The sequence below is a fragment of the Fundulus heteroclitus genome, chromosome 5 (assembly GCF_011125445.2).
Source record: "Fundulus heteroclitus isolate FHET01 chromosome 5, MU-UCD_Fhet_4.1, whole genome shotgun sequence".
Classification (NCBI taxonomy): domain Eukaryota; kingdom Metazoa; phylum Chordata; class Actinopteri; order Cyprinodontiformes; family Fundulidae; genus Fundulus; species Fundulus heteroclitus.
In genome coordinates, this window is record NC_046365.1 from 4521015 (window position 1) to 4545833 (window position 24819).

The following is a 24819-nucleotide window of genomic DNA, read 5'->3' on the forward strand; positions in this document are numbered from 1 at the left end:
CATCTGGTCTTTGTTATTATTTTATGTCAGCTCGTGTTCGTTAGTCTTTGTCTTGCTTTCTATCCTAGGTTTATTCTTTATTAGTCTGTATGTTCCCTTAATTGCTTTCATCTGTTTTGGTTAATTGGTCCCGCCCTGCTCACCTGTTCCGTCCTCTTATTTAAGCCTACCTTAGTTGTTTGTCTGGTGCCAGGTTGTCTGTTTGAGTATGGTCTGTTTATTTTTGTGCCGTCTTTTGGTTGTGAGGTCTTTTTGGTTTTTGCCCCAGTCTTTGATTTTTGTTAATAAAGAACCTGATCTGAACCTCTGCTGGTCTGGCTACAGGCTACGGATGAGGCCTGGTTACAGGCTACGGATGAGGTTTGTTGTATTACAACAATTTCATTGTTGTAATACAACAATGATATTGTATTACAACAATATCATTGTTGTAATACTTCTTGCTGCTACAAATACATGCACTATTCATATGGTCTTACACATGACAGCAAACAGGCAACTGGACTCCTGGATAGGTGGTGAAATGTTTTCAGAAAGAACTGACTGAAAGTCCGGTTGCCTTCCATTTAAACCTGTTTGCTGTTGTAATGAATTTCCTATGAGTTATCTTACACACAACGTTTCTGTACATATAAAAGGTCTGTTATGGTTTGCTGCCACATTCCTGACTTATGAGAAATATTTATAATTTTTTGTCTTCTGTTTTTGCAATGAAATTTCACTCAAATATAAATTTTTGACCAGTCTGTCTGTATAATCTGGCTGAATTTGACTTTGTGAAGTGCATTGCGATGATATACAACTGAATTGAATAATTTTTGACTTTAGGTTATGCATGTTAAAATGTTCTGTAATTTTGTTTTATTTGTTGTTTACTTCACAATAAACAATAATACAACTTCAAAATTGTAGGTTGTGAGACAACGAAACATTAGACATAACAAGGAGGGTGAATACTCTTGCAAGATCTTGTAAATTAGATTTGATTGTTTCATATGATCCTAAAAACACTTAGTTGTCAGACCGCTGATTTACTGGTGGTTCATAGAGTTTCTAAATACAGTACGGCAAGTGGTTCTTTTAATTTTTTTGTTTTAGTCTGTTGTGCCATTACGCATGGTTTTAAGTTATTTAACGTATAATAGGTAACTCTCTGTCTGTTAGGTATTGTCCGGTGAATATCAGCCCAAACAGCTATCAGGACAATAAAGGGTGATTTTAGCACTGGTGTTCTTTTAACAGCAAACTTTGCACACATATAGAACAGAGGAGTGACAACTTCTCTTCAAGTTCAAGAATTTAATAACAGAAATAAATTAATATCCAGAGAACACCACTACAGAATGCTATATATCTGAATTAACACTATATTTCAACCAACAAATCCTCTCTACCAGACTAATGAAACTTGCCTAAACTACTAAGCAAAATTAAGATAAAATAGAGCTAAGGAACTATGTACACACAAGACCACCCCCCCCCCCTCCGCCCCAAAAGGACAAAATAAAAAATAGCCCATTCATTCTGTTTAGATGTGACACCACCCTGGAGGGAGCATCAGTTCGGATACTGCTCCAAACAACCTAATTTTCTCTTTTCATAGATGATACTCTTGGCTTTGTTTTCCACTGTTTAACCATGTTTCTCTCCTAGACATAGCTATTGGCTGAGTTTTTACTGTGACTAACGGGATGTGCTCTCTTTCATCTGCAAGACTTGAAAAATGCCTCAGAGCCTATCTACTTAGCAATGTTTCTCTCCCAGATGAAGCCACTAAAGGAGCTAGTACTGCCATTACATTTTTAGTTTATTCCCACATAGAAAATACTCCTTCTATGGTCTTTTTGTGTTCATTCTCTGTCTTCTCAAATCCCCAGCTGGTTGTGGCAGATAGCAGTTCACATTTAGCCAGGTTCTGCTTAAGGTTTCTTCCTGTTAAAGGGGGGGTATTTTCTGCTGTCACTACATGCATGCTCGGTATGGGGGATTGCTGAAAAATCAACCAAACAATGCAAGCCACTTTAGACTGTTGCTATGTGCTGCTCCTCCAGGTGAAGTACTGCAGGTCAATGACTCAATGCTATCTTCAGGGTTTCTTTAGACAGAAAGTTTTTTAACTAATTTGAATAATAAACAGAACTAGACTGTATTGTTTGATAACTAGGATCAATTGGAATGTATTCAAGATCAAAAGTCAAATCAAGAAATACAAATCTGTATTGTCATTATGTGTTACCATAATGAAATTTTAGTGACGCACTTTTTCAGAATACACGCAGACCACACATAACACATAGACACGATACATGCTTTCAAACTTTTTTTCTAAGAAGTTGGTTGATTGCACCAACAGCACTTCCTGAGAAGCCTAAAATGTGCAAATAGTCCTAACATCTGATAAGATTCAAGTTTGAGTCAAAAAGACAGATAGCAGTTCATTTATTGACGATGTAGATTACTATGCAGTTGCATGAGTGTATGAGACGAATGCCCCCTGAGAAGTAAAAAAGTGTGCAAATAGTTAACGGATGTTTAATACAAAAAGACCAGTAGCAGTCAGATTACAGGATGATTTTGATTTAATGTTTCTAAATCTTTTTCCTGATGGAGGTGGGGCAAACAAAGCATTGCCCGGGTAGATGGAATCTGTGGCTATACATATGGCTTTTTTTCTCATCTTGTGCAGCATAAACCTTGTCTAGCTCTTGTAAACAGCATCCCACAATCCACTGTGCTGACCTCACCACCCATGCCATATCCTTCCTCTCCTGTGCTGTGCAGCTCCCATAACACACTGTCATGCTGAGACACAAAATGCTTTTGATTGCAGTGCTATAAAGGTTTATTAGCAGATGAATAGAAAGTCCTGTCCATTACAGTTTCCTGAGAAAGAAGAGCTGTTGTTGGGTTTTCTTCACCAGGTAAGAGGCGTTCACAGTCCAGGAAATGTGAATGTGCAGGAACTTTACGCTGACCTTCCTCTTTATGGCCGTTTCCACTTTGGGTCACGGCCAGCTTTTGGGTGGCTGTGGGGCTTAGGAGTGGGTTAGGAAGATATGGGTGGGATAATTTTGATTGTGTAATTTTGCTCTTTGCAACTGTTTCTCCTAGCCCGTCTACGAGAAATGTTCCTATCCAAAAAAGAAAAAAAAGATACACAAATCCCTGGAGGCCTCTTTTATCCGTGCCCCTCTGCTTCCACTTCATGCTCCACAGCTGTTTTCATCAATGGGTGATAGATGGATGTAGGAATGGGCTAGAAATGGAAGGGTGGGCTCATTGCGATCATCCGGGTGCGGGCTTCATGACAAATACTGGCATGTGGAGCAAAAACCAAGCTTGGGCACAAACGTCGCTCTATGGGCCAGGGCCTCCAATATGCCAATCCGGAGGTCTGACCCCGAGGAGAACGAGCCGTCACTGGTGTCTGTGCAATCTTTGCCCTCTGAACAGTGTGGGCGAGAAAGGTGAAAAATGATAACTCCCAAAGTACAAGGGAGACTAGCATCTAGAAGTGTGCCACAGCTCGAGTTTCTAGAACCTTTCTAGGGCAACTCCCAGTTAGCAACATGCTAACTATGAGCCGCTAATTGCATCCTGCCCAGGGTGTCCCGGAGATGCTCCTCTGTAGTTTTTGTGGAAATCCTCCAAGAAGTGCCTTAAAATGAGCAAAAATCTTGAAAGGTCACGGAGGTGTCCGCCACCCCAAGAGGCCTAGCCTCACCAAATATGACCATAAAATGCAACATTTGCCCAAAAAGTGATGATCTACCTTTTTCCACAGGTTTGTGGCACTATAGAGCCTGGCCATGGGATATTGTGTGGGTCATAGGTCAGAAAAAACAAAAACAAAACCTCCCAGGAAAAGTTCTTTGGTGCCCCTTTCCTCCACTTTATGCCACTCAAGCCTACCCCACCCCACATCCCTCCACCCTCAAAAACACCAAAAAGCACTAAATCATTAGGTGCCCCTCAGCTTGCACGCTATGTCCCTCAATTGCCACCCAAGCATGAGCACAATGATGGAGGATTACAGGCAGGCAGGGACCATGGAGAGCTGCAGGGTAAAGCTTAAAGATGTCCAGAAAAAACCCTACAAGTTGGTTAGCAAATGATTTTAGCATCCGACCTGACACCAAAGGCATCTAAGGATTATAACAGGACCTGCCTAACGACAGATCCAAGATGCCCAACTAGTGTCAATGAAATTTTTTTTTAACAAAACAGCGTGAACAGGCTGGCAGAAGGGGCCTTGGAAGGAGGGCAAGAAACAAACAAGAAAAAAATAACCCGAACCAGCGGAGAGGAAGGGAGGGGGCGGGCAAAAAAAAAAAAAAAAGAAAAAAAATGTACTTGAGGAGGCCTGGTGGTTTGTTGGGTTGGTGAATTGTTGAACTGAACGAACTGAACGAAGCCCTTTGATGCTGATTAAGCTGATTCTATAGTCCTCTACAATGAGTCCAGATTTGTTGAAATTAATTAAACTGTTTTTTATTGTTTTTTTTCTATATATATTATGCAGGTTTTTATCAGCAAATCATAATATAGTTTTTTTACACTTCCCTTTCTAAACCTTCTGCTACAAATGAGTTTTGTTCTTCAGAAGTTTCTTGTGAAATTTTGTTGTAATTAAGCAATGCCACCACATAAAATGAATGCATTGTATTGACTGTAAAATGTGCAAGACCCTGATCTGATTTTCCTGAGTTTTTTTCTTTTTTACTTTTGTATCTGCTTGTACTCACAAACTTGGTAAAAAAAGTCTGATCATTACTCTGACAAAATTACCATGTACCTTATGAATATTTTTCCCAGGTTTCAAACAAAAAGCAAACTAGTGCAGTAATACAAAGGGATTGGTAGCACATTAGCTTGCGTTAGTAGGAGTAAAGTTGCACCCTGAAGATGAGATAAAGCGATCAGAAGCACTCCTTTATGTATCACTGGGTTGGCCACACAATAATTTTTTTTTATCTCTTAAAAAATTATTTAGTGTCATTTCAGTTCAGTTTTTGCTGGTTTCCAACTTAAATATCATTAAGCTCAAAGTGATCTTAACTTCTTTTGATAATTCATGTTGAAACATATACATTATAAATGTAGAAAATAGATCTTGTGAAAATGGCATCTTGTATGATACTTTTTTTTTACCACAGCTTTTCTCATTGTCATTACCGCATGATGAAGCATTTTGCACCTCACTCATCACAGGGTGGAAAATCGGCAGAGTGAATTGAGGAAATGGTAAACATGTTGCATCAATAACGTGTTAGTAACATCAAATTCAAACATTAAATGTCACGTATGCATTTTCTCCATTTGAGCCACATTTCAACAAAAATGTGCTCTGATAATAAAACATATATCAGAAAACCATTTTTTTCTCCCTTATTTATTGCATTTAGAATAATTTATACCTACGTAGAGTTATTTAGGTTATTTTGGTTAGTATGGTTATTTTTCCTCAACTTGGTAGCATTCATTTCTACATTTTAAACATGTTTATGTTAAAAATATATATACTTTAAAGCAAGAACCTTATGGATCCTATATGATCCTAAATGGATAAAGAAGAGAGGTCTGATCAAGAAACATGCATGAATGCTTGATAGTAAGCAGATTTTTATGTGTGATTTATATGTGTGAAATGAAAAAATACTATTGCGATAAAACCTAGAATTAAAACTCCGAGTCAAACACCTTTATATCGTGACAACTACTGCACACCATTCTTATTTTTGATGCACATGCAAAAACGTGGGAAGAGTTCGGAGAGGCCTTGGAGAAAGACTTCCATACGGCTTCGAAGCGATTCTGGTCCACTATCCGGGGTCTCAGGAGGGGGAAGCAGTGCAGTACTAACACTGTTTACAGTGGGGGTGGTGTGCTGCTGACCTCGACTCGGGACGTCGTGCGTCTGGTCGTCTGGGCATGTCCCAAGTGCTTTGGGACTTGCTGATAACCTGATGATTATCTACATGTGCCGTGGCACTGCCAGGACTGTTGGATGAGAGTAAATTAAGACCTATCAGCACGCCTTGGAGACACTGTCCTAATCTGTCCATCACTCTGCCTTCTTAGCAAAACCACGAATCATGATATGTAATGTATGTAATAAATCCCACTCACTTCTTCTTTGCCAAGAAAGCTATACTTAAAAAATGGAAAATAAACAGAGATGATTTACTTTGATTTAGTTTATAAATTTGTTAGCAGATTATGATTTTATGGATAGACTTTGGACCTATAAAAAAATACAACAAACTTCGTTAAAATTGATCTGGTCTCAAAATATTTGAATACCTACCCACCTCCTCCCTCCACCCCACCCACAGCACAATGCTTTGTCTGGTCTGCTCAAGGTGACATACAGCGTATTCACATTCTCATCTGATCATTTTCCTTTCTCAACATGATTGTTGATCCTTACATGTTACTTGTTTTTTTTTGTGTGCAAACAATGACTTTCTTTTAACAGTGGGTTTCTTCTCTTGCCTGTTTCTATTAGCAATGCTCGTCTTGCCCAGCTTGTTGGTTCAGGTGGGCCACCGTGTCTTGTCCATTTCTTAAATGATGGACCGAAGAGAGCTCTGTGAGATGTTTAATGCTTGGTATATTATACTATAACCCAACCATACATTTAACTTTATTACCACTTTATTCCTCGGTTGTGGTTGTGACATATCAAAATACAAAATAAAATTCCATAGGAATACTTACTTTTGGGAGGCTTTGTATGTATTTCCCAATTACACTGTCATGTAGGAAAAACTTTTTGTAGTTGGATTTATTTTCATAATCGCAATGCAATTTAAATTAAAAAAGAAAAAAAAAAAAAGTGTGTTTTATGTGTCTTGGTTGACCTTTTTCCTGTATCTTACTTTTTTATAATCCCCCACCAAATCAGCCAACTACACACTCTATGTAGGATTCATACATTTTTCACAAGCTTGATGTAAATAGTCAAATGTCCCTGAAGTTAACCCCTATTTGCTATCTTATCTACAAATCAGAAAGGTGACGAAAAAGAACATTTCACCACATACAAGTTATACGTGCTCAAGTACATGTACAGGATGACTGAAAGGTTCTAAGCTCCAATAAATGAAGGACCTCTCTTTGAAAACAGGACAGGTGCAGCAGAAAACTGATGAGCAGCATCTCAGTTCTTTCATCCTAAAGGTAGGAAATCCATCTTTTTACTATTTAATGTAAAACAAAATTGTTCCACCCCCCGCGACCCCATGAGGGATAAAGCGGTTTGGAAAATGGATGGATGGATGGACAAAATTGTTCCTGTAGATGCTACAAAACAATTAGTGAACCAGAACTTTTAGTGTGATAAGAAAGGTGCATTATAGTGTCTGTTTGCTGTATTTTACATTTACTTGTGTTATTCTTTCAGGGTTGCTGAACAATCAAATTCAGCTGGCTACAGAAATGAAGGTATGAAAAATTCACATATTTTATTTTACTATGTAATCAAAGAGCAAACCTTTAATTTAACAGCAAACATTTACATACTTAAATTAAAAAGTGTTATCTTACAGTATAATACTATGTGAATCTGAAATGTTTCTATTGCTACAGCTGTTAGTTTGTGACATGAAGTGCTTTGTCAAAATTTTCTCTGCTCAGATGGAAAGCCTGTGCTGCCTGGCTGTGGCCTTCGCCTTCTTCCTTTCCTCTCAAAACACTCTGGCTGCTGTAGACCAGAAGTGGCTTTCAGCTATCGTACAAAACATAAGGAATAAGTGAGTCAAAATTGTTGATTAACCCTAATTTTAACATGTTTCTATACATTCAGTAAAAACTCCAAGAAAGACACGTTTCCTAATTCACCAATGATTTTTTTTTTTTAATTTTTTTTTTTTACCAGAACACAATAACCTAGGAAATCTTCCTTAAACTTTTCCATATTGATTATTGTAGGCTTTTGTTTTTTGTTTTACTGGGAGTTACGGGCCTTGAACACTAAGCAGTAAAGTACAAAAAAATTAGACAAAGCAATAAAATGGGTTTGGCAATCTTCAGGGATCAGCATGAGCAGATATGCTCCACAATCTTTTAAATAGCACGTCCAGACTTAAAGCCAGAACTGTATTTCTTCTGTAACAAAGAGAACTCAGCGTAATGCTTCACTTGGATGCTACGTTATGCTAAATTAACACATCTACAGAACCTACTCCAAGGGTTGTGCAACTCAAAGCTAATTTCAAATAGCTTTCAAATCCCCTGGCATTACCGCCCCCCCCCCAAAAAAAAAAAAAATTCCCAGCTCTTTGGATTCCAACCAAAAAAATACCAGCTACAAGGACCAGTGGCCCATTATGCTTACTAAAGTAGAAACACTGTAAGCTAAATAACATGGACAGAACGACATTGCAAATGGACAGAATAACTATTTATAATTATTCCTATATAACTATTTATATCCCTTTAATATATCTTTCATCTATAAATACGTTCAAAACACTAAAGAAAAACTGAACCACTCTTAGGTTTTGCACAAAACCAAATAATGACAATTGTGGAATGTTTTTTTTTTTTTGACAGGTATGAACTGGGTGACTCTTACAGCTGGGCTGTAAATATTCCAGAGAACCTAGACCCTAGCAGACTGATGGAAGTTCTTCAGGATGACCCACCAGACACAGTGGCAAGAGCAGTTTCAAAGGGCGAAGTGTATCAAGGCAAAATAATGATTGCCACAGCACAGTCAGTCGCACTGTCCCATGTTCTGGAGAACCTAAAAGTGAACAAAAAAAGCAGTCAGGGCAATGCCATCATAATCTATTCTGAAGAATACCCAAATATAAATGACAATGACATTGCTGCCGACATTAACAAAATCATTCAAAACTGGAGAAGTTATGCTTTTGTATTTTCTAAAGTAGCTTATATTGCTGATGCTGGTATACCTGAAAGAGCAGAACTTTTCAAACAGCAGGGGCTCTCAAAATTCAGGCTTGAAAACATATTCCGTTGTTATGAACCTGGTGGCTCTTTTCAATGCACAAGCTGTAGCTCTGTTGGGAATGTTGCATATCCATGTGTTGCAGACACACTGTCATCAAGTGATGAGCAAGATACACGTTTAGAAAAACGCACGCTGGAAGAAACAGATAGTGAGGAAAACAAAGAAAGTACAGGAGCCGTTTGTAGGTTGAGAAGAGGAGGAAAGGCTAAGAAAGGTGGCAAGGTGGGAAAAGGAGGAAAGGCTAAAAAAGGTGGTAGGAAGGGAAAGGGAGGAAAGGCTAAAAAAGGTGGCAAGGTGGGGAAAGGAGGAAAGGCTAAAAAAGGTGGCAAGGTGGGGAAAGGAGGAAAGGCCAAGAAAGGTGGCAAGGGGGGAAAAGGAGGAAAGGCTAAAAAAGGTGGCAAGGTGGGGAAAGGGGGAAAGGCTAAAAAAGGTGGCAAGGTGGGGAAAGGAGGAAAGGCCAAGAAAGGTGGCAAGGTGGGGAAAGGGGGAAAGGCTAAAAAAGGTGGCAAGGTGGGAAAAGGAGGAAAGGCTAAAAAAGGTGGCAAGGTGGGGAAAGGGGGAAAGGCTAAGAAAGGTGGCAAGGTAGGAAAAGGAGGAAAGGCTAAAAAAGGTGGCAAGGGGGGAAAAGGAGGAAAGGCTAAAAAAGGTGGCAAGGGGGGAAAAGGAGGAAAGGCTAAAAAAGGTGGCAAGGCGGGTAAAGGAGGAAAATCTAAAAAAGGTGGTAGGAAGGGAAAGGGAGGAAAGTCTAAAAGAGGTGGCGGGAAGGGAAGGGAGTTTGAATAATTTACATTACAGTAAAAGGCTTTAAAACAAACAAAATATTGAGTATATTTAAATAAAATTGTTTTCCTCAATTTGTATTATTTTAATTGTGCTTTATGTGGTTGGTGTATCAGTTCTTGATATATTCTTTTTGCTTCCAAAATACAGCTAAATAAAACAGTATATTTTCAATAAAATAATGTTAACAAATCTGCTTCTTGCTAAAATAAAGATCAAATGAAAACACATTGACTATTGTGACCCACTGTTAGCAAGTATGAAATGTAAAAAATAATAAAATGTGAAAATGATGCTTTCTTCTTTGTGTTTTTGTACAGAGCATACTTGTAGGGAATTAAATTATCCACAGAAAGTGCAAAGGGTATTAACATGGGTGTCATATATAAGTAAGAAACTGTTATTTGCAATGAGAAATATAACAATTTTAGAATGCTATTGCTTTAGCAGATTTTTAAAAATGAATAGTTCTGTCCATTCTTTGCAAATAGTCTTTTGAGTCATGGAATGTCGTTTAACAGGCAGAAATGGGCTGAGGTTGTGCTTCTGGGGGACTGCAATGACTATGTTGACAACAATGGAGTAACAATGGACCATGAAAGGTGTAATTAGGAGGAATGCCATCCCCAATCTTAATCTAAGTGGTGTTTTGTTATTGGAATTCTGGTGCTAGACAGAGGATCCCTTCTGAAGGATCTTCAGCACATACCACAGGAAGAGTTTCCTGCATCTGAGGGAGGTTGGAGATGTTAATGGGCCCTGTTCTTGGCTTCAGCTGCAGATGGAGCTGCAGATCGTGGAGCCACAACATGTTTGTGGAAACCAGCAGGGATGGAAGTCTTCAAGCTACAGAAGAAAGCCTTCAGGGCTCGGTGGGCTATGGGGACTCCTGAAACACCTGACAGGTATCAGACTATGAGGACTGCAACTTCTGTGGTTACAAAGCCAAAAGCTTAGGCATGGTGAAAAATCAGAAAGGTTACAGACTTCCCAGTGGGAAGAGACTCTGGGGCAGATCCATGCTGGAGGAAACTGTCTTTCTGGGCTGGAAATTCCTTGGATTCCCTGAACTGACTTGGAGAGAGTCGCCAAGGAGAGGGAGAACTGGTTCTCCTTCCTGGAACTGTTGTCCCTACATCTTGAACTTGGATAGAAAGATGGCACTGGAAGGATGGATGGATGTTTGGGTGGATAAACTGCTCGCCACACTTTCTTAGTGACTAAATCAACCTTGTGTTGACCACTCCAAACCCCCCAGTTTTAAATGCAGTTGAGGACAACACGCAACACTATATTTGAGCAGACCCCTGCCAGGCTGTTTGCAAACAGAGAGGGTACATCTATCTTCTGTGCTGTGGCAGCTGTCATCCTGTGCTGGGCCTGGGGTGGAACAGCATGGCAGAGATGTACTTAACTCCTGTTTTTCTGTCTTATCTACAAATCAGAAAGATGACGAAAAAGAACATTTCACCACATACTAGTTATACGTGCTAAAATATGTGTATAGGATGACTGAAAGGTTCTAAGCCCCAGTAAAATAAAGGACCTCTCTTTGCCAGTGTCATTAACAGTACCTTAGGTATAGATTAGTAGCTAAGGTACTGGGCTAGCGTGGGCATGGGTTCTTCTTGTGGACAGGGGTGGACTCAGCATTGTGGTTTGGTGCTCATCATTGTGTCCTGGGACGGGGTTGGTGCAGCGAGTTTGGATGCCGCAGGGGGTTTGCAGCGTGCATGGTGGAGGGGTTGTGTCCATTCTCAGGGCTGGGGTTGCTGATCGTCGGATAGGTCAGATGGTGGTGCTGAGCTGTAGATGCTGAGCTATAAATGTGTGAGGAATTGGCGCCCCTTACCGCTGCAGGCATCCTGCTTGCTGAGAAATGATACAGCCATGCAAACTGCACAGAGACCGACAGGCTGGAGGCTAAATGAGACAAGAAGAGGTTTTCTCAAATGGACCGGGCAACAGCGCAATTGTCTAAGGGAATTAGTGGCTAACGTCAGTCACACCCATAGGCGTGGTGGCCAATGGAGGTTTGGTAGGATTCATGACTGGCCGGTCATTTAACATAATAGCTCACAGTGTGCTATGGCACTATTTGAAGACTGCGAACACTGAGGACGTGCAATGCTACAGGGTTGGGACTGCCCCTCTAGGATAGTTTATAGAGGAAATGCTGCAAGTGAGCAGAATTGGCATGTATGACTGCTTAAAACACCAGAGGTGAACTGAACTGCACTACTGCAGTTTGACAGATGCAAAACATAGTTACGGTCTTCCACAGAGAGCTGTCGCACTTCCGACCTGAATCTCCGAGAAGCTCTCCGGTTCAACAAAAGGTGGAGGAAAAACTGCCCAGAGTAGATTCCCTGATGCTTTAGGAGTAGATCTCTGGTAAAAGTGCCAGCAGTGTGGAAGCGTACTTTGCCTACAAGCTGAATTCTCCTGGCATTTATACATTCACAAACACACAAGAATCCATCTTGTCCTGCTTCCACCTCAACTGTTCAAGAACCAACCCAGAACAGGTCGGCCAATCGTGTTGCAGTATTATGGTTTAAGGAGGGACATACAGCTGCGATGAAGGCAATAGGTGCCAAGCCCACAGCTGAACCAAAATAAACATGACAGTGCTGGAGAACTAATGTGTAGGTGCTGCTCTCACGTCCGTTTTATCAGAATCCACGACTGCCACAAGTGTCACTATCCAAATAAATACGCCATGACCAGCAGTAGTTGTTGTGGTTTCTCATGGTGCCTGTTTCTCTCAACATTTTCATTTGATACCCTGATTGGCTAAAACCAACCTTTGATGGGCGGGCACTAGGTGTCCTTTTGGCCAATCAGCTTGGAAAGTTCTGCTGAATGTCCTGCTTTTCCCCATAGACATCATATACGTAGACGCGTCATAGGGCGCAGGTTCGCACGTCAACGTCACCGCCATATTGTATGTGGCAGAAAAAAGTCGAGTTCTGTTATTGTGAACGTGAATCAGAAAAGATGCCTCACTCCTGTGCTGCAATATATATATATATATATATATATATATATATATATATATATATATATATATATATATATATATATATGTATGTGTGTGTGTGTGTTTATGTGTTATGAATATAAGGATAAATTTGTTAAATCTAAACATTGTGGTCTTCATTATTTCATAAACCCGTGTCACATGTGAACCTTTAGGAACAAACTTTTTGGGTGAGTATTAAAGAGGTAAAATTAATAATATGAGGAAAAAAAAGTCCTAAAGTAAAAATAAACTAACAAACACAAAAGTGATAATGTTATGATAAAAACATCATATTATGAGAATTAAGGGGGGACATTTCCAGAATAGTCACAGTTTGTAGAATTATTTCACTCCTGGAGTAATAGGGCCAGGTTAGATTATTTTAATTATTTTTATTCTTTAGGAGAATAAATTCAGGAGAATGAAGCTAAAGGGATACGAAAATAAACTTGTAATATTACAAAAAAAAAATACTACGAATACAAAGTATATTCAGAGATTAAAGTCCCTCTGATGCTGTTTAAGTGACTGAGTAACTGCCGATTTGCCACATTTAAGATGGCGGACGCTCTGACGCATCGCAGCATAGGCAGAACCCGCCCAATGACGCGTCTACTCTTATATTATGTCTATGCTTTTCCCAACTGGATTGAATGGGAGCAGGCCCAGATTGATGGTCTGCAGAACGGACAGTGCTACACGTTATCAATCAGGTTTGCCAAGTTATGTGGAAGCAGGAAACAACAGCAAAATACAAAAAGACACAGAAAACAAATAAATGAAGTAGTGAGTTTCTCCTCCGGGTCACAAACCAATGGTTGACCAACAAATTCACTTCATGCATCTAAAAGCTTGAACATACAAAGTATAAAAATTAAAATGCAGATTAACACTGATTAGCATTTAGCACTGTGGATTAGTGCACAGAATGTTTTAGCAGCATGCTAGATCACAAGGATATGAAGGACCAATACATTTTATACCAAATAAGAAAATTATTCAGCAAAAGCCTAATAAATTAGTTAGATGATGTGAAAATTATGAGTTTACTACTTTTGATTTTTAAATAGATAGCAGGTTTACAAAAACATTGGGTAACTTTATTATACCAACTGATTACCATGAACATTTTGGTGCAGGAGTGCAAGTCTTGCATGACTTGCAAAAGTAAGTGATGATACATATTTTTCACACATTTTGAACTTCCTGTTATCTTAGTTTAATGACAGGAAACACAAGTAATCTCTCTATCAGACAAAGTGTTGCATCAATAAAATGTTTTTTATTTCACCACACGTACTAGGACCTGAAGGGGAACACTAAGGGATAGATCTAAGTTACAAATGTAGGCCATCTGTGTTTTTTGTGCCATTTTATTAAACCTTTCCTTACAAATCTGTCGTTCAACAAATCACCAAAATTTTTTACTGTTTTCTAAGCAACACATTAATGTATTCTGGAACAAAACATCGGTTTAACACATTTTCTCTGTTTTTTGGTTAACAAAAAGTGTGGAAAAAGTAGCTATTAATACATTTACAATGCTTGGTCTAATTTGCATACCTTATTCAATGAGGTGTGCTATGCATAAATAACAATCCACTTCCCTGTCTGAGCATCATTACAGCAGCACAGACAAAGTGGACGACGAGTCTTTGTTCATCGAAACTAAAGGTACCAGTAATGAAGATGATTGTTAATATTGTAACAATGTTGCAATTTCATGACTCAAAATGCACAACAGCTTTGATTATGTGTTGCATAGTTTTGTCTTTAATATTTTAAGTAGACCTCGTGTTGAAATAAAAAATACTATTAAATTGTTTAAAATATAAAAATGTGAAATCATTCTACATGTTTAATACTATATTTTTAAACATTTGCTGTAAAACCATGTATATTTGTGTGATATCATTAGATTCAGAGCTGGAAGAGTCCTCTGGAACTCAGCAGGAAGGTAAAGCTAACCATTTATTTATTTCAGATTTATTTGAGCAGGGACAACACATGAACCAGTGTTACTTTTAAAAGGAAGCATTGTCCTATCCATAGTCCATCTAGCTAAGGGCTAATTTGCAGGCCTAGACCTTGGTTAGACCTTTGGATGTTAACCTTTAAAACTAATAATACAAATAAACTAATTTAAAACTAACAGTAGAATAAAACTGTAATTTGAATGTTGATTTTTCATAATTTTGATATATCGTCATTGCACAATATTGTTTGTCATGAGCTTAAGTACATGATTTTATTATTCTCTTTGTCAAATTTGATCAATATAGATGGCTGTCCTGCGCTGGGTGGTTCTGGTTCTGGCCTTCTTCCTGTCTCCTCAAAGCAGTTTAGCTGCAGTAGAAGAGAACTGGCTAAAAGATATTGTACTGCACATCAGGAATGAGTAAGTTTGAAAACAATTGTTGCTCTTAACGCTTCCTGCAGAATACGGGACTGTAACAACTTATTGCAGATTGCTGTGTTATCACCAACAGGGCAACCAAGCCTGCTAGGATTTTGGAAACTAACAGTAAAACATTTCCTTAGTTGTGCTTGTTAATTTGCTGCAACACACTGAAAGGCATAATCAATCAATTCATGGAAAGCTGTAATTCTATAAAAGGAAAAGGTCTCTCAAGTGAATTAAATAAATGAATAAAACTGAAATAGTGTGATAAATATATGAAATGCCATTTTAAAAAAGAGCTTGTATTCAGTGGTTGCTGCACTGTCTCTCCCTATAGGCAGCGTCAGGTCACGCTTAACTCTCTGGCAGAAAATGGGAAACTGATATTTAATTTATTTTAATTTGTTTAATTTCTGTCTATTGAAATCAGCACAGATGTTTATTTAATCTTAAGGTTTGTGCTGTGAATATAAAACAGTAACAGTGAGATTTTTTTATAACTAGTGCGGGAGCTGTTCAGGTCCGTTGCGGTGAAGAAAGACCTGAACCAAAAAGCAAAGCGCTCAGTTTACTGCTCCGTCTACGTTTTGAACCTCACCAATGGTCATGAGGTATAAATGTTGACTAGATCCCGGATAAAAGCAGCCAAAACGAGCTTCCTCCGGAGGGAGACTGGGCTCAGCTTTAGACAAAGAATGAGGCGCTCTGTTGTCCATGCATCCCGATCTCGACAAGTGGAAACAGTGGATGGAGGGATGTAAAACAGCATAGAAAATATGTACTCTATACAACTGGTACAGTCTCAGTTAAATATATGAATTTTAACATGTCCACAATTTCCATGCTGAGACTGATTTTACTGCTACTTTTAAATACCTGTTAACCCACCTTCCATATTTCATAACTTCTCAAATTAATTATAATCTAACAAGAACTCTGACAAGAACTAGAGTACTGACAGTTTATGTAACATCTCTTTTTGACAGGTATGAACTGGGTGACACCTACAGTCTGGCTGTGAATGTCCCTGTGAACCAAGACCCAGACAGTCTTACAGAAGTTCTCCAGGATGACCCAGCAGATTCAGTGAAACAAGCTCTGTCGCTTGGTCAAGTGTACCAAGGCACCAGGATTGTTGCAGCAGCCCAGTCCGACGCACTGGCTCGTGTTCTAGAGAAAATGCAGCCCCTCATAAAAAGCAGTGAGGGCAATGTCCTCATAGTCTACTCTGAAGGGTACCCGAAGGCAAATGGCATCGCAAGCAAGATCACTAGCATTATTCAAAACTGGAGAAATTATGCTTTTGTGTTTTCTAAGGTGGCTGATGTTGCTGATGCTGAAGAGTTCAAGCAGCAAGAGCTTTCAAAGTTTGGGCTTGAAAACATATTCCGTTGTTATGAGCCAGATGATTCTTTTCGGTGCACAAGCTGCAGAGCAGGTAGTGGTGTTGCACCGTCCTGTGTTGCAGACACGGTGCAATCAAATGACGAGCAAGAGGCAGGTACAGAAATAGGGTCACCTGCCACGGATTCAGGCACTGATGAAGGCTATGATTCGGGTCCAAATAACTGGCTTGGCCCCTCTCTGGCCATAAGCAGCAACCAAGATATTGATGAAAACCCTAATGTAGCTGAAGGAATGGCTGATATCATGGGGGGACGGAGAGCGAGAAAGGGCAGGAACAGGCAAAAGGGAAAGAAAGGCGAAATGCTAAAAGGAGAAGGTGAACAAGGGAAACTAGGGCAAGGTGGTAAGGTGAAAGAAGGAGGTAAACGTGGGAGAGGCGGCAGGGTGAGGAAAGGAGGCAGAAGAGGGAGAGGCGGCAGGGTGAGGAAAGGTGGCAGACGTGGGAGAGGAGGCAGGGTGAGGAAAGGAGGCAGACGTAGGAGAGGAGGCAGGGTGAGGAAAGGAGGCAGAAGCAGGAGAGGAGGCAGGGTGAGGAAAGGAGGCAGAAGAGGGAGAGGAGGCAGGGTGAGGAAAGGAGGCAGAAGCAGGAGAGGAGGCAGGGTGAGGAAAGGAGGCAGAAGAGGGAGAGGAGGCAGGGTGAGGAAAGGAGGCAGAAGCAGGAGAGGAGGCAGGGTGAGGAAAGGAGGCAGAAGAGGGAGAGGCGGCAGGGTGAGGAAAGGAGGCAGAAGAGGGAGAGGCGGCAGGGTGAGGAGAGGAGGCAGAAGCAGGAGAGGAGGCAGGATGAGGAGAGGAGGAAGACGTAGGAGAGGCGGCAGGGTGAGGAGAGGAGGCAGAAGCAGGAGAGGAGGCAGGATGAGGAGAGGAGGAAGACGTAGGAGAAGCAGGAGATGGGGGTAGAAAACTATAAGTTACCATAACTTAAACTCCTATGAAAATCTTGGAAATTTTGAGCAACACACAATAAAGAGTGTTGATGAAAAATACAGTTAGATTGTCCACAAACGCTTGTTTTATTCAATCTGACACAACCATTTTATTTTGACAAGCTAAACAAATATAGTTCAGTTCGTCTAAACTGGGATGATTTATTTCAAAGCATGTGGTCATACATATATATATATATATATCTGTGTGACAAATGTAAACTTGTTTTTTGGTCGTTTGCTCCTTCTGATTAAAATTATGTTTTGCATTGTAATGTCTCTTTTTGTATTTTTGTGTACTCAAATGTAATTTCTACAAGAAAGCATTTAGTTGGGAGCTATGTTGCAGTGGCCACAAATGACCCCCGGGCCACACTTTGACCACCTCTGCATAATAAGAAAGGTATACAGACAGTTCATTGATTTCAGTTGTTCAATTCGCTAGTGAAACACATTATATAGATTGATCACACACCGACTGATGTTCTCAAGCCATTATTTTAGCTACTTCTCTGCTTACACCTGATGGAAATCCAGTATTTAGGACCAGAATATTACATCAGAAACAATCAATAAAACAACAATAATGCACAAACGTGCCAAAATAAAAAGCATGCTTATAACCTTCTAAAAGATTATTTTCACAAGGTACTTTTAACCTGACAAAAGGGCCTCAATGGAATTTTCTAATTTACTAAATATGACTTTCTGTGATGTTAAAACCTTCAAATCCTTGCTCAGTATCTGTGCAACCTTGGCAACGGTCACAGTCTCTAGGTCTCATCCATTTCTTTTATGGTACAAAAACCAGCAGGAGAAATAAGAACAGGAAGACAGGGCCGAAAGGAGGACAAAGAAAAAAGAATCACAAGGAAAGAGTTTGAAATAATTAAAGAAAGGTTTAATATAATATACACATTGCAAGAAGTTTATAGAGCAAAATGTACACCTTATTATTTGATTTTTTAAGAAAACAAATTTGATTAATGAATTTGATTATATAGTAAATTAGGAACTTTATTTAAAATGAATCACACTCCATACCAGTTGGTGGCGCTAATGCACATCAGGTTTTAACACCATTAGATGAAAACTACATCTCCCACAATCCTATGCACCTGTAGCGTTCACGTGACGATCCACCCCATTCATGTGAATCACACGTAAACATGGCGGATGTGGAGGCAACCAAATCGTTGAACGGTCTGCTGAATGGATTAGCTCAAATGGTGTATTACAATAAAAGCGAAATTACAGAAGACCTGCTGAAAAATGAGCTGTACCCGGAAATGGCGCCGGAGGAATTCAAGGCATTGTACGAAAAAATGAAAGGACTCGTAAAGGTAGGAAAAACTATTTATTCCTACCTGCTTCTACAGACAACCCAAAACTAATAGGTACAAGCACCATTATGATTACATTGGAACGAACAGTATGTATAGTGTCAGGGGAAAAAAGGTAATATAAATGCTAAGGCGATAAGCAGGTTATTTTTGCAGGACTCAGGCTAAGTATCAGTCTGTTGGTGTTAGTCACCGGCTGAAGTAAGACTTCACAGCTCACTGTACTCTGTCGGCATGCAATTTAAAGCTCAGATAGCTTAAAATGTATCAAGGTCTCCCTTCAAAATGCTGTTTGTAAATTGCCAACAAACTCTGAAGTGCTCCTGCTTCGTTTAATAAGTGTTGCCAGCAGGGGGCAGCATTGCCTGCTAATTTAGAACGTCACAGCAACTGTTGAGCACCTGAACCAAACAGAGGATCAAATTTCTTTTTTTGGAGCTGAAATTCATTTAACTTCGGTTTATTTTTAGTTTCATGTTATAGCATGTAATGCTGTCATTAAATTGATCTCACTGTTTGTGGGCTCACCAACAAATATACATCAAGTATTGGACCTCTAGAGCAATGTAACCCTACCCAGCAGGCCAAAAGTATTGTTGGTATTTGCACGCTTGGGGGTTTAAATATACATAATCGTGATAACAATAGTGTATTGATATATTGTGCAGCTGAAATATATTTAATCTAAAAATGTAATTTTTTATTTATTTTTTAAGATATGGACTTTTGTGTTGCTGCACTGTATTTAGAAAATAGATCTTATTTATGGTGTAGAGTTTTGTCCCAAAAAATACATTAGTTATTTTCCATTCTCTGATTATGTGATAGTATTTAGATAAACTGTAACTCTTTCACTGTGATATTAAATGGATTTTTAGCTTACAAAAATAAAACGATTGAAAGGTTTGACTCATATTGTATTGTAATCATAACGTATTTGGAAATCATATTTGAAAATTTAGTAATACATTCTTTTTTATATCAAATCTGTTCAAGCAAATATTATATCAATGGAATCTAGCTAAAGGAATGTGCCAAAATTGTAGTTGAACAGAAATCAACAGTAGAAATGCAGAACAGCAGCTTTGGGTTTCACCTCGTCTGACTCTCTTTTTGCTCTCTTCTTACTTCCTGAAGTCCATTGCCACAGCCGACATGGACCATGCCCAGCTGGAGGCCTTCCTCACAGCCCAGACCAAGAGGCAGGGTGGCAGCGGGCTGAGTGCTGAGCAGGCTGCCGCCCTCTCCCGCTTCTGGAAGAGCCAGCGAGTGCGGGTGAGGGAGAGCTTGCTGGCTCAGTGTCGCTGGGAACCCACGCTCAGAGGTCTCTCCTGGAGAGTGGACCTGCAAACTGGTGACAGCTCTGGGAACGCTGACCACAGGGGGCCCGTCGCCCTGATGGAGCTGGAGCTCGGCAGATCTGGGCAGGTTAGAACCAATTCAGTTCTGCACACATACCGACTGTAGCAGCAGAACGTATGAGGAATATTTGTTTAGATTTGGCTTTTTCTTCAGGGTCACATGCTTCGTTTTCAAGGTACTTCCTGTGTAATCATTACTCTGCAGCATTGTATTGTTTCTAAGTCAAGTTTAACACAGCTTGTGCAGGCACTAATATAAAAGCTAATCTAAAATCTTGAATCACTAAAGAGGTGTTAAACATTAAACGTCAAAGATTGCTCAAGAACCTAGATTCTCCTGTGACCTGCCACAGTTGTTCTACTGTTTAGTAGCAAACTGGTCACCTGATTGCTTCTAAACATGCTGTCATACATTTGAGCCGCTGATATGAGGGAAACACAGGGAACATTCCTGAGCCAACAAACTGTGTGGTTTTCTACAGTCTGAATTACAGTAAACACTGCTGACAGACTGGGTGTGAGCTGGATTAGAGGACAGATTTTACCGTGGTGGAAGCCTGGTTCTGATTGAGACCAGATTACTTGTAGCTTTTAATAAGCCTCAGTCCCACGAGAAAGCTACATTTTAGTTTCCATTTCTCTGAAAGCAGCTTCAGAGCCCCTCCCAGGCATAAATCTCACAGAGCTTAACCCTTCAAGGGGAATCCACCATATTAATCTACATTCAGGTTCCATAAATGTGCTTTATCATGAACGGCCACCGAGAGGGCATGTTTTCCTCTGGTTTTGATGTGGAGCAGCGCAGGTCATCAGCTGGACACTTGCACTGTGATTTTCTTAACCTGGATAGAAGTATCTTAGTATGTTCCTCATATTGGTGACGCAACCTGATTCCATAGAAATAAGTACATTTTGAGCGAGATAAAGTTGACACTTTAAGGATAATGCGCTGAGAAATTCACGTGTGCTTTGTTGACATAAAAAACAGGCTTTAAGACCAAGCAAGAGTTGGGCACACTAGCAGATCTTTCTGGAATATGAATGGAAATGTAAAAATTATCTTTGATGGTATAGATTGTTGGAATATAGATACAGCAAACACTGACCTCTTGTGACCTAATCCAGGCAATGGTCAGCTTCCTCTCCTTTTTCTCTGTGTTTTCGTACCACCCTGAATCCGGGACCTTCAGGGTACCATGCTTACGTACGCTATGCAGAACTTTGTTGCCAGTAGTTTCTGTGTGTTTGTCTCCTTTGTCTTCTCTAAACCCCCATCCTGAGCCAGGTTCTCCTACAGCCATGGTTCTTAAACTGCAGCACACATACCACTGGTGGTGCTTGGATTGCCTTTAGGGGTTCTCAAAATATTTTGTTATCAGTCATTTTCAAGTGATAAAAAGCTAAGTAACCTCTAAAAACAGGAGTGGTTTAAGCTTAATCTTTGCTTCCAAAAAAAAAAAAAAAGTCCTAGTGCTGTTGTATAACTGCATTAGATTATCTGTGTGGCAGTACTGGGAAACCTGACTGTTTCCTACAGTGGTACCTGTTATAAAAAGTTTGCTAAACACTGCCCTAGAAGTTTGTTCTTGTCCGATGAGGGTCGACCCATAGTGCTGTCGCCAACTTGTTGGGACTGAGCAGGTTGAGGAAAGAGCTAAATTAAAAAAGTGAGGGAATCTGCTGGCGTCTTAGAAAGATGGCTTATATTTCTTTTACACTTTAGTGAATCTGGTTGCTGATGTTTTGTCATGTGTGTAAACATGTGCCAGCACCACATGGAGTCTGGCCAGGGAGCTTAATATATGTTAGTATTTTAATAAAACTTTGGTAGATTATTAAGGCGTCACCACTTAATACCAAGATAAAACTAAATATCAAAAGCAGAGTTTATTGAAAACAAAATATACAGGCACAAAGTATGTAAAGTGTAACTTGCACCTAACTTGTAAAACTTGTAATTTTATTTGCAGATAAACTGTATAAACTGGGACTACGGGTGCTATTTCAATGCTACTGTGCGATTTTTAAAATATTCTTGTGAACTTTAGTTCTGCAATATTTGTCTTAAAACCATCTTAGTGCTGCCCTCTTAGGGTTGAAAGGTAGCTATTGCAGTTAAATTTTCCTGTCGGTTCAAATGGTACATGCTTTTGTCACCATGTCCCCAGTGTGGGTATAAAAGCTTCTCAGTCAGACACACTCACTGCCCCACAGCGAGTCAGACTCAGGAGTTTGAATCGTACCAGCACTGAGAGCATTGGTCAATGGTGATTAGTATTTGTTATAGCTTTGAACGTTAGCCCATGTTAGCAATGATGCTGCTACCATCACTTTACCACCGGAGTTATGCTGTTACATCGGGGTGAGTTATGTAATGGATTTCCATGTACTCAGTTCCAATGGATATCACTTTGATTAAAATACACCAAATATAAATAAAAGAATGACAACCAATATCCCTTATGGAGATGCAGATTTGTCCATAGGCCATACCACCAGATTTGAGAAAACCCCATATTTGTGTTTGCGTGTGTGCATGGCAGAACCGAGTGTTAGGGTCCCACGTATCACAGTCTGTGACAAATTATGCAGCGATGATGTCACGTGTGTGACCATTGTTATAGACTTGGCCATGCAAGTGGAGCAATAATGAATGCTATCAGAGAGGAGCTGACTTTTACGTGGGTTCAGACTTTTTGTGCTTGTTTGTTTTTACAAGGCCAACTGCTCCAGTATATTGAGGCGCAAAGAAGAAGGAGCGGTTGGAGGTCAGCCTTGCAATACGGAGGGACCACATGGTTGTCTGAAAGGATGATTGGCTGTCATAGGTTTTAGCTTTGCGGTGCACTGCCCCCTATGTGTTTGGCATGTTTAAAACAACGCTCCGCCGTGTATATGTGCTGTGGATAAGAACTTTTCTGAAAACGATCATGTGTACGAGACCATTGTAAAGATTTTTGCCAAGGGTACAATTGTTTTTATAAAGACCCGGCTACATGTGTACAAGGCCTTAGCAAGAAATTCTCTTTACAAAAACACAGTAGAAACGGGTCCACATGAGAGTAGGAGAGAGGCTATGAGCGCATGGAAAACAAACCACAAGCACACAGAGAAGGAGCGTGTGTGTGTGTGTGTGTGTGTGTGTGTGTGTGTGTGTGTGTGTGTGTGTTATACTGGGACCTTGTGGTACTGAATCTGCACACCTAAAATGTTCAAAATGCACATGGAGAGCAGTTTATCTAGGTGTGAAATAAATAAAATTGCTCATATGTGTATTTATTGCTGGTTCGATGTTTCTGTCACTGTCAAGGAGTGTAAACTACTCATACTTGGACTGGATGGACATTCAGACAGCCCTGTAATCAGACATATTTCATTTGTGAATAAAGTACAAAACTGGATCAAATACAAAATTGTAATGTAAACTTGATGCAAAATATTGGTCCCATAGAGCATCATTAAAGATTTTTGCTGAGCTGTAGGGATATAGCAAACATGTCACAATTTTATACTATAGTCACAATTTTGGCAAATTTGCCCTATGTGAAAACTTTGTGTCAAATACAGTAAATGTTTGATAACACAGCTAAGAGTTGAAGTGTAATTAGTGACAGTATGGCAGTTTCTGTTTCGGTTTATTGTCAACAGCCTCCATTTCTTTGTAATCTGGCATCATCATGTGTCCCCTAACACTCTTTTATTAACATTAAAATGTGTTTGATATAATAACATTGTTCTTTATTCCTCATCTTTTCTTGTTTTCCATCAGGACTCTGAGTTTGTGTGTCTGGAGTTTGACGAAACCAAGGTGAACCAGGTGCTGAAGAAGATGGCTGACATCCAGGAGAGCATAGACAGAATAGTTCACAGCACATGAACCCCGAGAGAGACTGTCAGAGAACACTGGACCTCTGGATAAGTTTAGCTGGGTCTTCTGGCCAGAATAGTGGTTTTACACTAGCCTGGGAGACCTTAAGAAAGCAGTTATTGTTTTCACTGGAAGATTACCAGCAAGTAATGGACCAAACCTGAAGTAAACCCGGTTTAATAATAATCTAAAGGGTATTTGGGCTGTGGTTGTCTATATATATATATATATATATATATATATATATATATATATATATATATATTTCTCTGCCAGCTACAGGAAGTGTTGAGGGAATCCTATATCCCTGCTTTGAATTTCTTACCACATATTTGACTATGGACTTCTGTACTTTTGAATGAGGCAAATCTAACAATCCAGGTGATATAATGTAAATTATGTGTGTCTTCTGTCAGAATGCAAGTAACATTTCCTCAATAAAAAATGCCATTGTCCATTCAGGTCTTAGGTCTGGTGCTTACCGGTGTGGGAAATGTATGATTTGTTAAATAATGTTTCGAATTACTGAGGATAAATCCAGTTTTTTTTCTAAAATCATTGTTAATCAGATAAAATGGCAGATACATTATCTAAATTTAGGACAAACGTGACACCAGTGAGTCCACATGTCTTAATTATTTATTAATAGAAAAAAAAAAACCTAACGACCTGTACAGTGTTGGTGTCACACTTCAAGTGTGACAGGAACTGTATTACAAAAGACATCAGCT

At 39.6% G+C, this 24819-nt stretch overlaps 2 protein-coding genes and 1 non-coding gene across 3 annotated transcripts; all 3 read left to right on the forward strand.

Moving 5' to 3' along the window:
• The first annotated feature begins 7123 nt into the window (after nt 1–7123).
• On the forward strand, nt 7124–9263 carry LOC105931216. Its single transcript, XR_004931008.1, has 4 exons — nt 7124–7182; nt 7406–7446; nt 7639–7754; nt 8557–9263. It is a non-coding gene; the product is annotated as an uncharacterized LOC105931216 (transcript).
• Nucleotides 9264–14414: 5151 nt separating this feature from the next.
• On the forward strand, nt 14415–17490 carry LOC105931208 (translation initiation factor IF-2). The gene is made up of 4 exons (XM_036136601.1): nt 14415–14459; nt 14704–14742; nt 15068–15183; nt 16173–17490. Exons 3-4 carry the CDS (start codon nt 15068–15070, stop codon nt 17488–17490), a joined length of 1434 nt encoding a protein of 477 aa, XP_035992494.1. The 5' UTR covers nt 14415–14459; nt 14704–14742.
• A 1195-nt stretch (nt 17491–18685) lies between these two features.
• commd1 (copper metabolism (Murr1) domain containing 1) lies at nt 18686–24595 on the forward strand. Its single transcript, XM_012869792.3, has 3 exons — nt 18686–18859; nt 19997–20287; nt 23990–24595. Exons 1-3 carry the CDS (start codon nt 18686–18688, stop codon nt 24095–24097), a joined length of 573 nt encoding a protein of 190 aa, XP_012725246.3. The 3' UTR covers nt 24098–24595.
• Nucleotides 24596–24819: the final 224 nt, after the last annotated feature.